This window comes from Coptis chinensis, chromosome 6, assembly GCF_015680905.1.
Source record: "Coptis chinensis isolate HL-2020 chromosome 6, ASM1568090v1, whole genome shotgun sequence".
In the NCBI taxonomy this organism is placed as follows: Eukaryota; Viridiplantae; Streptophyta; class Magnoliopsida; order Ranunculales; family Ranunculaceae; genus Coptis; species Coptis chinensis.
In genome coordinates this window covers 75,276,235-75,290,920 of record NC_141461.1, presented here as the reverse complement: position 1 = coordinate 75,290,920, position 14,686 = coordinate 75,276,235, and the positions used below count along the sequence as shown (strand labels likewise).

The 14,686-nt window shown below is 34.2% G+C and overlaps 1 protein-coding gene across 1 annotated transcript; it reads right to left on the bottom strand.

The window, feature by feature from the left end:
* Positions 1-13,337: 13,337 nt before the first annotated feature.
* LOC147494466 (uncharacterized) lies at positions 13,338-14,228 on the bottom strand. Its single transcript, XM_086568149.1, has 2 exons — positions 13,938-14,228; positions 13,338-13,850 (listed from the first exon to the last, which is right to left on the bottom strand). Exons 1-2 carry the CDS (start codon positions 14,226-14,228, stop codon positions 13,338-13,340), a joined length of 804 nt encoding a protein of 267 aa, XP_086424275.1.
* Positions 14,229-14,686: the final 458 nt, after the last annotated feature.

The window sequence follows — 14,686 nt, the reverse complement described above, 5'->3', positions numbered from 1 at the left end:
GTTCCTCTCCATCCATACTGCTAGTTCCTCCTCTATACACGGTAACTCTAGCCCATCAAAAGTAGGTCTGTCCAAACATTCCTCTTTGTATAGGCTGGAATAATAATCAACAATGTGTTTTTTCATTACCACCTGATCTTTAACCCACTGGCCATCAATTTTTAATTTTGTAATCGAATTGCTATGAAAATGAGCATTAGCAATCCGATGGAAATAGCCTGTGCACCTCTCCCCTTCCTTGTTCCATTTAGTTTTTGCCCTTGAAAACCAATAAGTTTCTTCTCTGTTCAGCTGTTGTTCCAACATCTTGTTTGTTTCATCTTTAAGAACTAGTTTCATCTGATACTAGAACTCTGGAAGTGACTTTTAGTATATTTTATAATTATTTTTGTTAATTTGTTTAACCATTGAACAAAAGGAAAAAACTATATAAGTTGTGGAATTTGTTTGCCATAATTTGGACTCATTCTGTCAAATTAAAAAAGGCATTGACTTCTTGTTATCTCGTAATCTCGTATATAAAGACGTCTATGTGCTTGGTATCTGGTTGTATTTCTGCAATTTTAATTCAAATATATTCTGTTCTAGGTCAATTTGTAAAGCACAGACTAAGTGGGGCATTGTGTTGGGGTTGTTGAGTTATGTTGAGCTTTCAATTTTCATTGGTTTCATCGTTGGATTTGTGTTTGTTGAAATATGTTTGGTTGGGTGTTTATTTGTGTACTTTTTCGTGTAGAAACCGACTGTGTTTTACTACGCTCACGCCCCACTGCAATGCAGTATATACTAGTAAATACAATTGGCATCAGCCCTCAAGAAGGAAAGAGTGTTGTTTTGTGACCTACAGAGCTAGCATGTATGCAATAAAACTTTCTCTATTAGACAATTAGACAATTAGCAGTAGTTGATAGTTTGATATTGTATCTAGCTAGTTTTGGACATTTCATTCTTGTTTACTAGAGCGTGCGTTAGTGTAATAGTGATTTAGTTAGAGACTTGGAGAGTGCATCTTAGTAAAGCATAACTACGAATGACTTCTTTTAAATATTCAAACAATATCCAATAGTTTGTGATTGTAACATAGGGATCGGGATCATGGAGTGTCACATATTTCAACTCGTACCTCTCCAAATTAAAAATAAATAAATAAAAGTGAAAAGTATCTTTCTGCAACTACAAGGAGATCATCACCAGAAGCATCAAGGGGAAACGTAATGGAAGTAATGGAGCCTTGACTCCGAGTCACAACTAACTGAATAAATTGACTTGGGCTAACAGTTTTTTTCTTCAATGAAATCAAAACAGGAAAGATCGACGTCTCTCCAAAGAAGATTCGATGGGCGGGAATAGAGATATTGGAACCCAATATTTTTCGTGGGCAGGAGATGAGAAATTAGAGAGGATAAGTGAGATAAGGTGAGAGAGAAAATGTGGAGGGAGGATTCTGGAGGGTTTAGTCCATGGGTTTTGTTTTTTTTTTTGGTTTGGGGTGGGGGTGGGGGTGGGGTACAGACAGACACCAATGAAATGGATTTTAGGGGGCTTTCGAAACCGACCTCAAGAGTTCGCTACGTTCATGGATTACAAATAAATTTATGTCAAGCTCTAGCAAAGCGTGATCTCCCTTCTTCTTAAGGAACTCTAGGATCTCCACAGATACACCCTCGGTAAAAGAATAAGACGGGCATCTGTTGATTCCTAGGTGATCTCCATGTGCCAACTGGCTTGCCTGCATTGCAAGCAAAAACTCAGATACTTGCGAACAGGGAATTAAGATATAATAAAGATGGGAAATGGAGGGAAAAGAAAACCTAGAGTGGCCTCCCATCAGTTTCATCTTGGCGTTTGAATCCAGTAGCAATTAGAGTTATGCTGACCTGAATTGAAGACAATGGAGGATAAGCTCTACCTGGCTTAGAACTCTTAAAAGCTTATTAAAAAGGCACAACTGATTGCGTCAATACTACTGATAGAAAGAATTATCGGGAACACAAAATTCTCTTTAGAGAGCACTAGATTTTGAACCGGGCGTAGACCCAGGCATACACCCAGGATCTATTAAATGTTTTGTGTGCTGAAAAGGCTTTACAAAATGTCTCACACAAATTTTCGAATCAGAATATATTTTTATTAAAAATAAACCGTAATACGTTAATGAGCAACGATTATGGTGCATAAGTACTTGGAAACTAAGGGATCAAATTGAGATAACCTCTTCACTTTGTGGTTTAGGATATTGATCTGTAATTTTCAAATAGAATTATTTTAAACTCGATCTAACTTGTATAATAGTTTTCTTAGATTTATGGTGATTTAGTGGCAAATTTTCAAATAAGAATATATTTTTATTGATAATAAACTGAAATACGTTAATGAGCAGAGATTATGATACATAAGTACTTAGAAACTAAGGGATAAAATTAAGATATACTCTTCACTTTGTGGTTTAGGATATTAATATGTAATTTTCAAATGGAATTATCTTAAACTCGATCTAGCTTGTATAATAGTTTTCTTAGATTTAGGGTGATTTAGTAGCAAATTTTCGAATCAGAATATATTTTTATTGAAAATAAACCGAAATACATTACATTAATGAGCAGCGATTATGGTGCATAAGTACTTGGAAACTAAGGGATCAAATTGAGATAGCCTCTTCACTTCGTGGTTTAGGATATTAATCCGTAATTTTCAAATACAATTATCTTAAACTCGATTTAGCTTGTATAATAGTTTTCTTAGATTTATGTTGATTTAGCGGTAAATTATCACTGCTCGGCTTACGTACTAATGTATACAAATCACTAAAATATTTATCAAATCACTAAAACAGATTGATTGTTTTCATATCCTCAAAGAATACACTACTCCCACTTGAAAAGATTTATCACATGAACGTGTTCTACGATGAATTGATGAATACAAAAAAAAATCTCTTTCAAGAAAATGTGTTCACCTACTTAGAATACTCCCCTAAGTATTTTCTCTTTTTCTAGGTGATTGTTTGTATACATGCATAATATACTTATTCAATTCCAACATGAATAACATAGAAGATTATGTCGTTCTATGTCTTTCGTCAATGTGAACATGTCAAAGTGTTAACGTAAGATTGGGTGGGTAAAATGAGTAATGGCCATTAATTTTCAAATTTGAACAACCTAATAATCAAATGGATGGAAGAAGAGTGTGCCTTTCGAATAACATTCCCTTTCCAAACTTAAAGCTTATATCACACATCTTGAACTTACAATAAAATGGTCAAATATTCCATCTTATTCCACCTTTTTCCTTATTTCTTATAATAGATTTATCTATTCTCAATGTTTCTGCAAGCACATTGCAAAACAAAGTTCAGATGAAGAAATAGTACAACAAAGTTCTTCCAATATTGCATTAACGTTGAAAGGGTTAAGTTTGATGGTATCAATAAAGTGCCACAAAAATAAGTATAACAATAATTCACACAAACACTCTTCACTCTTTTGGACCAAAGAATTATCATCCATTAATTATCAGTGGAACACTCGTAAGAATTTTTAAGCTTCGATATATTTTACTCCAAAATTATTAAAATTCCTACAACCAAAAAATGTTTAGGTGGCTCTCTTTGCAACCAAATTTTGTTGCGTATCGAATAAAAGTTGTTGAGCTATTGCAAGTTCAACTGTAGTTCCATAGCTTTGAAATGCTCATCACAATGCAAATTCAATAACAGTTTTCTTATGCAATACCAAAGTAGCTCATATAGGACATCATATTATTATATAACTTGGCAAGATCCTACTCCATGATGATATGGACATTTTATAAGCATCCACACCCATTTATGAAGTTAGAGAGGTGAAACATACTTGGCATGATCCTACTCCATGATATGAACATTCTATAAACATCCTGACTCATATCTTTTAGCACTATCACATCTTCCTACACTCGGAATGAGCACAAATTTTGAAAATTTATTTTTAGAACTATCCCATCTTCCTGTATTTGGGGGAAAAAAGAACAAAACTTAGGAAACCAAATATAGCCGCCTCAATCAGTTAATTTAATCATCACTCCTGAATGAAGTGATTTCACTCACCGTATCTTGTATTTGTTATAAGAGTCAGCTCTAATTTCTGTTCCAGGAGCTGAAATGAAATGTAAGAGGGTTGTATATATTCAGTTCAATGTTTATAGTAGATTTATCTATTCTCAATGTTTCTGCAAGCACATTGCAAAACAAAGTTCAGATGAAGAAATAGTACCACAAAGTTTTGCTCTATATACATTGAATAGAACTAGCTTTCGAACCCATCCTACGAACGGGTACCGTTATATTAAATTATTCTAAAAAATATTAGTAACTATTCATAGCTATAAAATATGGAAATTATATTAATCACTTGTTCAAAATTTCTTGCACCACTTTCCATCAAAAGAAAGTACCAAACTTTGGTAAAACTCATCGATTTATTTTTGTTGTTCTGTTTAATAATAGAAGTTTGATTGAAATTTTGTGAGAATGCCCAATGTGGCGAAAATGATATTGAAACTACTTAAATAGCAAGGCATTCCCAATCATAATAAAATAATTATAATAAACACTACTTAAAATGCAAAACTATACTTGTTGAGATATTATATTCTCCCTATATATAATACAACTATGTTTCGAGGTTAGTTTAATGTATTTGCATCAAGTTTCCGATTTTACGATAATTATTTTTTGAGGCTAGTTCAATGTAGTTGGATCTAGTTTCCGATTTCCTATTAATTATTCTTTGAGGTTAATTCAATGTAGTTGTATCAAGTTTCTGATTTTCCGTTAATTATTATTTGAGGTTAGTTCAGTGCAGTTGCACCAAGTTTATGATTTTCCGTTAGTTATTCATTAAGGTTAATTCAGTGTAGTTCCATCTAGTTTTAAATGTTTCGTTAATTACTCTTTGAGATTAGTTAATTGCATTTGTATTAAGGTTCCAATATCCCGTTAATTATTCTTTGAGGTTAGTTTAATATATCTGCATCCAATTTCTGATTTTCCGTTAATTATTTTTCGAAGTTAGTTCGCATCTAGCTTCAAATTTCCGGTTATTTATGCTTTGAGGGTAGTTCGATGTAGTTACATCTGGTTTCCGATTTCTAGTTAGCTATTCTTTGAGATTATTTCAATGCATTTGCATCCAGTTTCTGATTTTCCGTTAAATATTCATCAATGATATTGCATCCAATTTCTGATTTCCCGGCTTGTTAGTTAATATATGATTTTAGTTTAATACAGTTGCATCCAGTTTCCGATTTTCCATTAATTATTTTTTGAGATTAGTTCAATGCAGTTGCATCCAATTTTTGATTTCCCGTTAATTGTTATTTGAGGTTAGTTGTTTAATGCATTTGCAACAAGTTTTCGATTTTCCATTAATTTTTTTTTAGGTTTGTTCAATACAGTTGCATCAAATTTATGATATCCCGTTAATTATTCATTGAGGTTAGTTTAGTGCATTTGCATCCATTTTTTATGTTTCTATATTCGTTAATTAGTTTTTAGATTAGTTCATTGCATTTGCATCCAGCTTCCGATTTCTCATTAATAACTCTTTGAGGTTAGTTCAAGACATCTGCATCTAGTTTATGACTTCTGATTATTTATGCTTTGAGGTTAGTTCGATGCAATTTCATCCGGTTTCTGATTTCCCATTAACTATTTTTTGAGATTATTTCAATGCATTTGCATATAGTTTCTGATTTCCCGTCAATTATTCTATGAAGTTAGTTCAATGCAGTTGCATTTGGTTTTTTATTTCCTATTAATTATATTTTGAGGTTAGTTCAATGCATTTGCATCCAGTTTCTGATTCACCGTTAATTATTATTTGAGGTTTGTTTGATGCATTTTTGCATACCATTTCCGATTTCCCGTTAAATATTTTTCAAGAATTTGCATCCAATTTCTAATTTCCCATTAGTTATTCTCTGACGTTAGTTTAATGCAGTTGCATCTAATTTCCAATTTCTAGTTAATTACTTTTTGAGTTTAGTTTATTGCATTTGCATAAAGTTTCTGATTTCCTATTAATTACTCTTTGAGCTCAGTTCAATGTATTTGAATCTAGTTTTCGATTTCCTTTTAATTATCCAATGTGGTGTGTAATACCAACTTTATACCTATCTATCTGTAGTGTCCTTGCAAACATGACATAAAAATAAATCATGTTTGATATACTATATGGGATCATCAAAGATTATTCAGTTCTCAATTTCCCGTTAATTATTCTTTAAATTATATACCTGACTCACTATGTGGGATCTTCAAAGATTATCTACGAACGGGTCCTGTCATATTAATTATTCTGAAAAATATATGCATAACAATTATATACAAATATTATATTGATCACTCATCCAAATTTCTTATAACATGAAAACCCCACGTACTCTCTATTAAAAAAAACTCGCCATTGATAAAACCCTTCAACTTCATTTGTTGTTTAATAATAGAAGTTTGATTGAAGTTTTGTGAGATTGTCTAATAAGACGAAGTTCATATTGAAGCTACTTGAATAGCAAGGTGTCCCCAATTATACGAAAAAAGATAAGATAAACACCGTTTTAAATGCAAAACTATATTTATCGGGACATTCCCACAATATATAACACAACTATATTTTGAGGTTAGTTCAATGCATTTGCATCCAATTTCTGATTTTATGTTATTTATTTTTTAAGGTTAATTAAATGCAGTTGCATCCAGTTTCCGATTTCTTGTTAATTATTATTTGCAATCAGTTTAATGCATTTGCATCTAATTTCCAATTTCCTACTAATTATTCTTCGAGCTCAGTTCAATGCATTTGCATCCAGTTTCCAATTTTCCGTTAATCATTTTATGAGATTAGTTTAATACATTTGCATCCAGTTTCTGATTTCTCGTTTATTATTCGATGAGGTTGCATTTGCATCTAGTTTCTGATTTCCCGTTAATTATTGTTTGAGGTTAGTTTAATGAATTTGCATCCAGTTTTCGATTTTTCATTAATTATTTTTTGAGGTTAGTTTAGTGCATTTGCATCTAATTTATTTTTTGAAATTAGTTCAGTGTAGTTGCATCCAGTTTTCGATTTCCGTTAATTATTTTTAAAGATTAGTTTCAGGCATTTGCATCATGTTTCCAATTTATAGTTATTTTTTTTAGGTTAGTTCAATACAGTTGCATCAAGTTTCCGATTTCCCGTTAATTTAATCTTTGAGGGTTAGTTCAATGCATTTGCATCCAATTTTTGATTTACTGACAATTATTTTTTGGTGTTAGTTTGATGTATTTGCATCCAAGTTTTGATTTCCCGTTAATTATTCTTTGAGGTTAGTTTAATGTTTGCATGTGCATCCAATTTCCGATTTCCCATTAAATATTATTTGAAGTTAGTTTGATGCATTTGCATCTAGTTTTCTGCTTCTCGTCAATTGATCTTTGACATTAGTTTCAGTATTATATATATTTTAAAATATTTGTCATTATTGGGGGTTTTTTTTTTCATTTGTTATTATATATTTTGTGATGTTATTTTTTGTATAATTTAATTTTCCACATGTAATTTGTTTTGGTTTGATTTGGTTTGGTATATAATTTATTTAAGCCCAACGTCCACTTTAACTAAATCAATAGTTATATGATTTATTTAAGTCAACGTCCGTTTTAACTGAATCCGGTTATTCCGCTAAAATTGGAAATTATAAAATTCATAAATTTAATTAGAATATGTCGTAATTATTGTGGCCTATGGTTTTTGAAATCCTTAACTATGACTAAATGTCTAAATCTCACAGTGAATGACACCTCAAATTGATCCAACTTTATTTGTTAGGGCCATATATATAGTGCATACAATACAATTTTATTGTTTTGGGTATACACTATTACTTATTTTGTGATTAGTTTACTTTTTTTTTCTTTTTTCCCAGTCACATGTGTGGTTAACAAATGCATAAAGTAAATGTTCAAGCAACTCAATTCATTTTTTCTTTTGTTCTTTCATAGTTTCATTATCATTTTCTAGAAAGAAACTTTGTTATGTTAAACTTCACCTGAGATTAGTGTGGAAACTATTCTTTTTGATGTAAGGATTTTAGGAAAATCATTTTTGGTTGAAAATAATGTCTTTCGCAATTTAGTATTTTTTTTTTCGTAATTAGCTATATTGTTTAGGAAAAGTTGGAGACTCTGTGAAACTCTAGATGTGATTATTTCTTTATTTATATCCTACTTTTTCATAATTAGTAATAGAGTTTAGAAAAAACTGGATTCTCTGTGAGTGCTCCAAAAAATAGATTGATTGGTGAAGGTATAACTATAATATATATCTAAGGATTTTGAATTCTTTTTTTTTCGTAATTAGTATTAGAATTTACAAAAAATTGGAGACTCTGTTAAGCCTTGAAAAATAGAGCCAAGAAGGTATAGCTATAATATATATCTAAGGAAAATAACATCACATGAATAACCATGCATTACATCTACCTATCTTCCAAATATGACTATCGGTGATCGTCCGATCCTTTCATAGTGTTCTTAAACCGATAGAAGCACGGTTCTCTACATTAATGAGAAAGAACTTGTGAGAGTACGTTTGCACCTTGGCATTTGATCTCGTGTTAATTAACTTTGGCATTTTCTTAATCGAGTGTTCAAGTGTATGTATGTGAGAGGTTTTGTTTGGATGATTATTAGATATATCATTAGATTTTCTAAAAAAACAATGCCATACAAAGAAGCATAAATCAAATGTGCAAATAAAAGCACCCCTTCATAATAAGCCGGTGTTCTTTTTACAGGTCTAGACTTTCAATATGTATTATCATATTGTACCTTGCATGTGTTTGAAAATCAGAATGAGATCTAAAAAAGAAAAACGAAAAGGAAGAAAAATGTATATGTTAAAAATGTGAGAGTGCATGATGGGTATTCGGGTATTTACTCGGGAAGTATATTGGTCTACTTCTTAAGAAGTTAATAACCAACAACAAATGCAAATTCTAGGTATATGAAAGGGTTATACGAATAACATTTTGAGCATTCTAATTCAGTATTCTCATATAATCCTTAGAGAATGTGGGAAACCGTCGGAAGCTGATTTTACACCCTATAATAAATTATTAACTGAAGAATATGTAGTGTTTTTGAGGCCACGTTAACGATATATTCGAAATAAGTTTGTGTTTTATTATAGACACTAAAAATGTATGATTTGTAATAGAGAGTTAACTTCTACAAATCACCTATTTTTTAGTAGTTTTTTTATATTTGATCAAATATATAAGAATTGGAACACTAAAAATGTTTGATTCGTAATAGGAAATTACCTTATACTAATCACCTATTTTTTAGCAATTTTTTTTATTTGATAAAATATATAAGAATTGGAAATATACTCAAACTCTCCAAATATAAGAATTAGAAATACACTCAAACTCTCCAAAGAGGTTCCATGTATGTGAGATTGTAGGTTATTAGAAAAGACTATCTTTCATAGTAGAGTGCCATATAGGAGAGAGAAAATGTTATATCTCATATTATAGTGCCACATAGAAGAGAGAAAATTTTCTTTTAGAGGTCTCTGCTTTAGTATATAAATAGTAGTTTAGCAGCTTCCACCATGCAATATATGGTGCAACACAACCTTTAAAGGCAGACATACAATTCATGCGACCTATAGTGGCCAAGTCATAGAGGAAATACATGTTGCACCGTGATAAATTAGAGAGAGAGATTGATTTTGAGAAAATATTTACTTGATTAATTTATAATGAGATTACAATTGTTTATATAGAGATTACAAGTTTCTAAAATAGGAACAAAAGCAAATGGTGCGGTGGATTTTTAAACAAGACGCGAGGCGCGGGCTTGCTCTAATTGTGCCTTGAATAGAGCGCGTGCGCGCTCTGCACTCTGACGTGAAGAACAACTTTTAATACTCCCCCTCAAGTTGGAAAGTGAATGTCAAGAACTCCCAACTTGCGAATTAATCTCATAAAGGTGTCCTTGCCGAGAGGTTTAGTGAAGGCGTCAGCCACCTGATCTGAGGATGGAACGAACGTAGGAGATAGTAATTTGGCCTGTATCTTGTTGCGTAAGAAATGACAGTCCAATTCGATATGCTTCGTTTGTTCATGAAAAATTGGATTTTGAGAGAGATGGAGGGCAGCTTGATTGTTACAGAACATGTTCATCGGAGAAGGATGAGAGATGCCTAAGTCAGATAGAAGATATTTCAACCATTGAAGTTCACATGTCAGGGTAGCCACGGAATGATATTCGGCTTCAGCAGAAGAACGGGATACAATGCTCTGTTTCTTTGTTTTCCAAGATATAGGGCTAGAACCAAGAAAAGTGCAATAACCACTAGTAGAACGACAAGTGACAGGGCAGCCAGCCTAATCAGAGTCACAGAAACCAGAGATGTGTAAAGAACTATTAGCGGATAAGAAAATCTCTTTGTTAATCGAACCTTTAAGGTAGTGGAGTATACGATGAGCAACATCTAGATATGGAGTCCGTGGGGACTGTATGAAACGGCTGAGATAATTAACAGAATAAGTGATATCCGGACGTGTAACTGTGAGATATAAGAGATGCCCAATCAAGTGACGATAGACAGTAGGATCCTGAAGTAATGTGTCATCATCGGTATGGAGGTTAATGTTTTGTTCCATAGGGAACTCAGAAATACTACCACCAGTGGTACCACAATCAGATAGAATGTCCAAAAGACATTTGCGCTGTGTAAGAAATAATCCTTCTTTAGAACGAGCCACCTCAATACCCAAGAAATATTTAAGACGTCCCAAGTCCTTGATATAAAATTTTGCCTCTAAAAATTTCTTCAAGTTCTAAATGAGAGATGGATTGTTGCCTGTGATTAGAATGTCGTCCACATAAACAAGAACAAATGTAGAATCATAACCACAAATATGAGTGAACAGAGAATAATCAAACTTAGACTGAGTGAAGCCAGCCATGACAAGAGTGGTAGATAGTTTGGCAAACCATTGCCAAGAAGCCTGCTTTAGTCCATATAAGGACTTATTGAGGCGATAGATCCTGTGCTCCCCCTATTTGGAGAAGCCAGGAGGTAAGGTCATGCAGACAGTTTCATCCAAATCACCTTGGAGAAAGGCATTGTGGACATCCAGCTGATGAAGGGACCAATGCTGATAGCAGCAATGGAGAGAAGTAATCAAACAGTGACTAATTTAGCAACAGGTGCAAAAGTGTCATGATAGTTTTGTCCTTCAATCTAATTGTAACCCTTGGCAACAAGACAAGCTTTGTAACGCTCAATAGAGCCATTTGCATGATATTTAATCTTGAAAACCCATTTACAACCAATAGGTTTAAGATGAGGGGATAACGGAACAAGAGTCCATGTGTTATTCTATTCCAAAGCTGCAATTTCAGCAGCCATAGCAGCTCTCCATTCTGGGATTTTTATAGCTTGAGAAAAAGATGTAGGAACAACTGAAGAAGACACTTTAGACAAAAAAAAACTTTATGACAAGTAAAAAAATTAGTGTCAGAAACATAGAAAGCTATAGGATATGGAGTGGAAGACCGTGTTACCTTAGAGTCCGATTGGAGGAGGTTGGCCGAACGGGGGACTGGAGGTGCCTTGATGAGAATAGGGCAATGATAATCTTTGATGAGAAGTGGTGGGGGGTTTCGCACTCTAGTAGATCAAGGTGAGGTAGGAAGGATGGGATGTGGTGGCTGAGGGAGTTCCAAAATTGCATGCGATGGAGCTGACTGAGTTGGAAGATTGTCAAAAGGGAGAGCGCGTGCGCGCTCTGTTTGCTGGTGTTACATGAAGGAGGGCGCGGGCACGCTCCATCTACAGGAGTGACAGTAGAGGATTGAATGTTGAAAGTTTCATTGTCTGGGATGGGTAAGGGGAAAACTGGCAGATATGAGGGTGGGGAAGATACATTCTCATGGAAAATCACGTCACGGGAAGTATAAATTTTATTGGAAGATAGATCATAAATGCGATAGCTTTTCTGAGCATTAGGATAACCAATGAAGATGCCAGGTTTCCCACGGTGATCAAACTTATTTTTAATGGATCGGAAGTGTTGTGAACAAAATATTAACAACCAAAAACACGAAGATGGGCAAGAGTGGGAGGTGTTGAAAACAAAAGCTCATGGGGTGATTTGCTATTTAACAATGTACTAGGAATTTTGTTAATGAGATAGCCTACGGTGAGAATGCATTCACCCCAGAAGGATAACGGGAGATGAGCTTGAAAACGTAATGCACGTGCAATATTGAGTAAGTGGCGATGTTTTTTTTCAACAACAACGTTTTGTTGGGGAGTAGCAACGCAACTACGTTGGTGGATAACCCCATGTTTGGAAAAAAAATTGTTGCATGTGATGGGATATAAATTCGGATCCAATGTCGGATCGAAGGACTTGGATTTCATGAAAATGGTCAACAATGTTGCTATGGCTAGATATGAGTGAATGTATTGTAGAATGAATTGAGTATGAACCATGGCGAAAAAAGATTGTTAATGCATGGCAGTTTCATATTTGACAGTCATAAGATAAATTCATGTAGCACGACTAAAATCATCGACAATAGTTAAGAAAAAATGAGCATTGGAATATGATGGTAAATGAAAAGGACCACAAATGTCACAATGAATCATTTGAAAAGGTCAAATAGTTTTAATAGAACTATGAGAAAAAGATAAACGTGTTTGCTTAGCTTACGAACATATAGTGCAAGTAGCATTATTGGAACTAGAAATAAAAGAAAATTGCTTAGCTAAAATCTGCAAAGGGGTGGAAGAAAGATGTCCTAAGCGATAATGCCATAAATTATTGGTGGTGGAGTTATGGGATGAGCAAACGGAAGCTAGTTGGAGATGGTAGAGTCCCCCATTAAGCCGTCCCAATCCAATCGTCTTCTTTGATAACTGGTCCTAAAAAAGGCAAAAATCATTAGTGAACATGACAGAGATAGGGTGAGACTTGACTAGTTCACTAATGGAAAGCAAGTTAAAATGAAAAGTGGGAACAAACAGGACATTGTCAAGACGTAATAGAGGAGAGAGAATAACACTACCAACATGAGCAATTAAATGGTATGTTCCATTTGGAAGTTTAAGAGTAGAATGTGTTAAACAAGGATGATAATGAGAAAACAAATGTAATGATGAGCAGTCATGATTGGTAGCACCAAAGTCGATGATCCATAAGGATTTAGAAAAACACGAGAGAGAAATACTTGTCAGGTTTGCATATGAATTGGTGCTACCTAAATCGAGCAAACTGAGAAGTTAGTTGTATTGTTATGTGGAGAAAACAGGAGAATGGGAGTCCGTATCAACTGAATTGGCTTGAACAGGCTTGGGGGGATAACTGTGCAGCTTATAACATGTACCAATATGATGGCCAACTCGGCTACAGTGATTACAGAATGGACGGGTGCGGGCACACTCTGATTGACCTATATCAAAGTGCGGGAGCGCTCTAGGCTGTTGCGAACCAGTGTTATGCTGTGGAGGTTTAGACAGGCCTGATTTCGAAGAAGAAGCCCAATTGGTCAGGGCAGTAGCGTCTGGAGCAGAAGGGAGAGAGAGTGCATGAATCTCTTGTTGCTTCTCTTCCTGTCGGATTAAAGAATAAATCTTGGACATACGAGGAAAAGGATCCATTAAGAGAATTTGACTTCGAATGGATTGAAAACGAGCATCAAGGCCTTGCAAGAATTTCATAGAACGACCATTTTCAATTTCTTTGGCAAAGATAGATGCATGACCACAAGTACAAGCAGACATAGTAGACAAAGAACTTAATTCATCCTATAAAGATTTAATCAAAGTGAAATAAACAGATACCGGATGATTGTCTTGTTTGAGAAGAGTGACGGAATCCTTCAGTTGAAAAACCTTGGGTGCATTAGTTTGTGAAAAACGGTCACCCAGATCTTTCCAGATTTCGGATGCAGAGTCGGCATAGAGGATGCTTCCATGGATATCTGGAGTAACAGAATTGAGAATCCATGAAGCAACGAGGTCATCACATCGCGACCACTTGGATTGTTCTTTGGAAGTAGTGGGAGGTGTGATAGAACCATCGACAAAACGTAATTTATTCTTTGTCCGAAGCACTCGAGAGATAGATCGCAGCCATGTGGAATAATTGTCACCGGATAATAGAGGAGAGACGAGAACAACCATAGGGATATCGGAATGGTGCATAAAGAAAGGGTCCTAGATAAGAGTCATTGTTGATGGTGTGAAATTCGGTCATCAAGAATGGAGAGAGAGATGAAGCTTTGATCGGCTAGGGTTAGGATCGAAGTTAGGTTGATACCATGATAAATTAGAGAGAGAGATTGATTTTGAGAGAATATTTACTTGATTAATTTCTAATGAGATTACAATTATTTATATAGAGATTACAAGTTTCTAAAATAGGAACAAAAACAAACGGTGTGGTGGATTTCTAAACAGGACGCGAGGCGCGGGCACGCTCTAATTATGCTTTGAATAGAGCGTGTGTGCGCTCTACACTCTGACATGAAGAACAACTTCTAATACACCGGCTAAAATAAGGTTGTCCAGCTCATTGTAGATAAAGAGAACCTTTAACTTACATAACCTTATTCAGAACACCAACACAAAAAATTCAACCC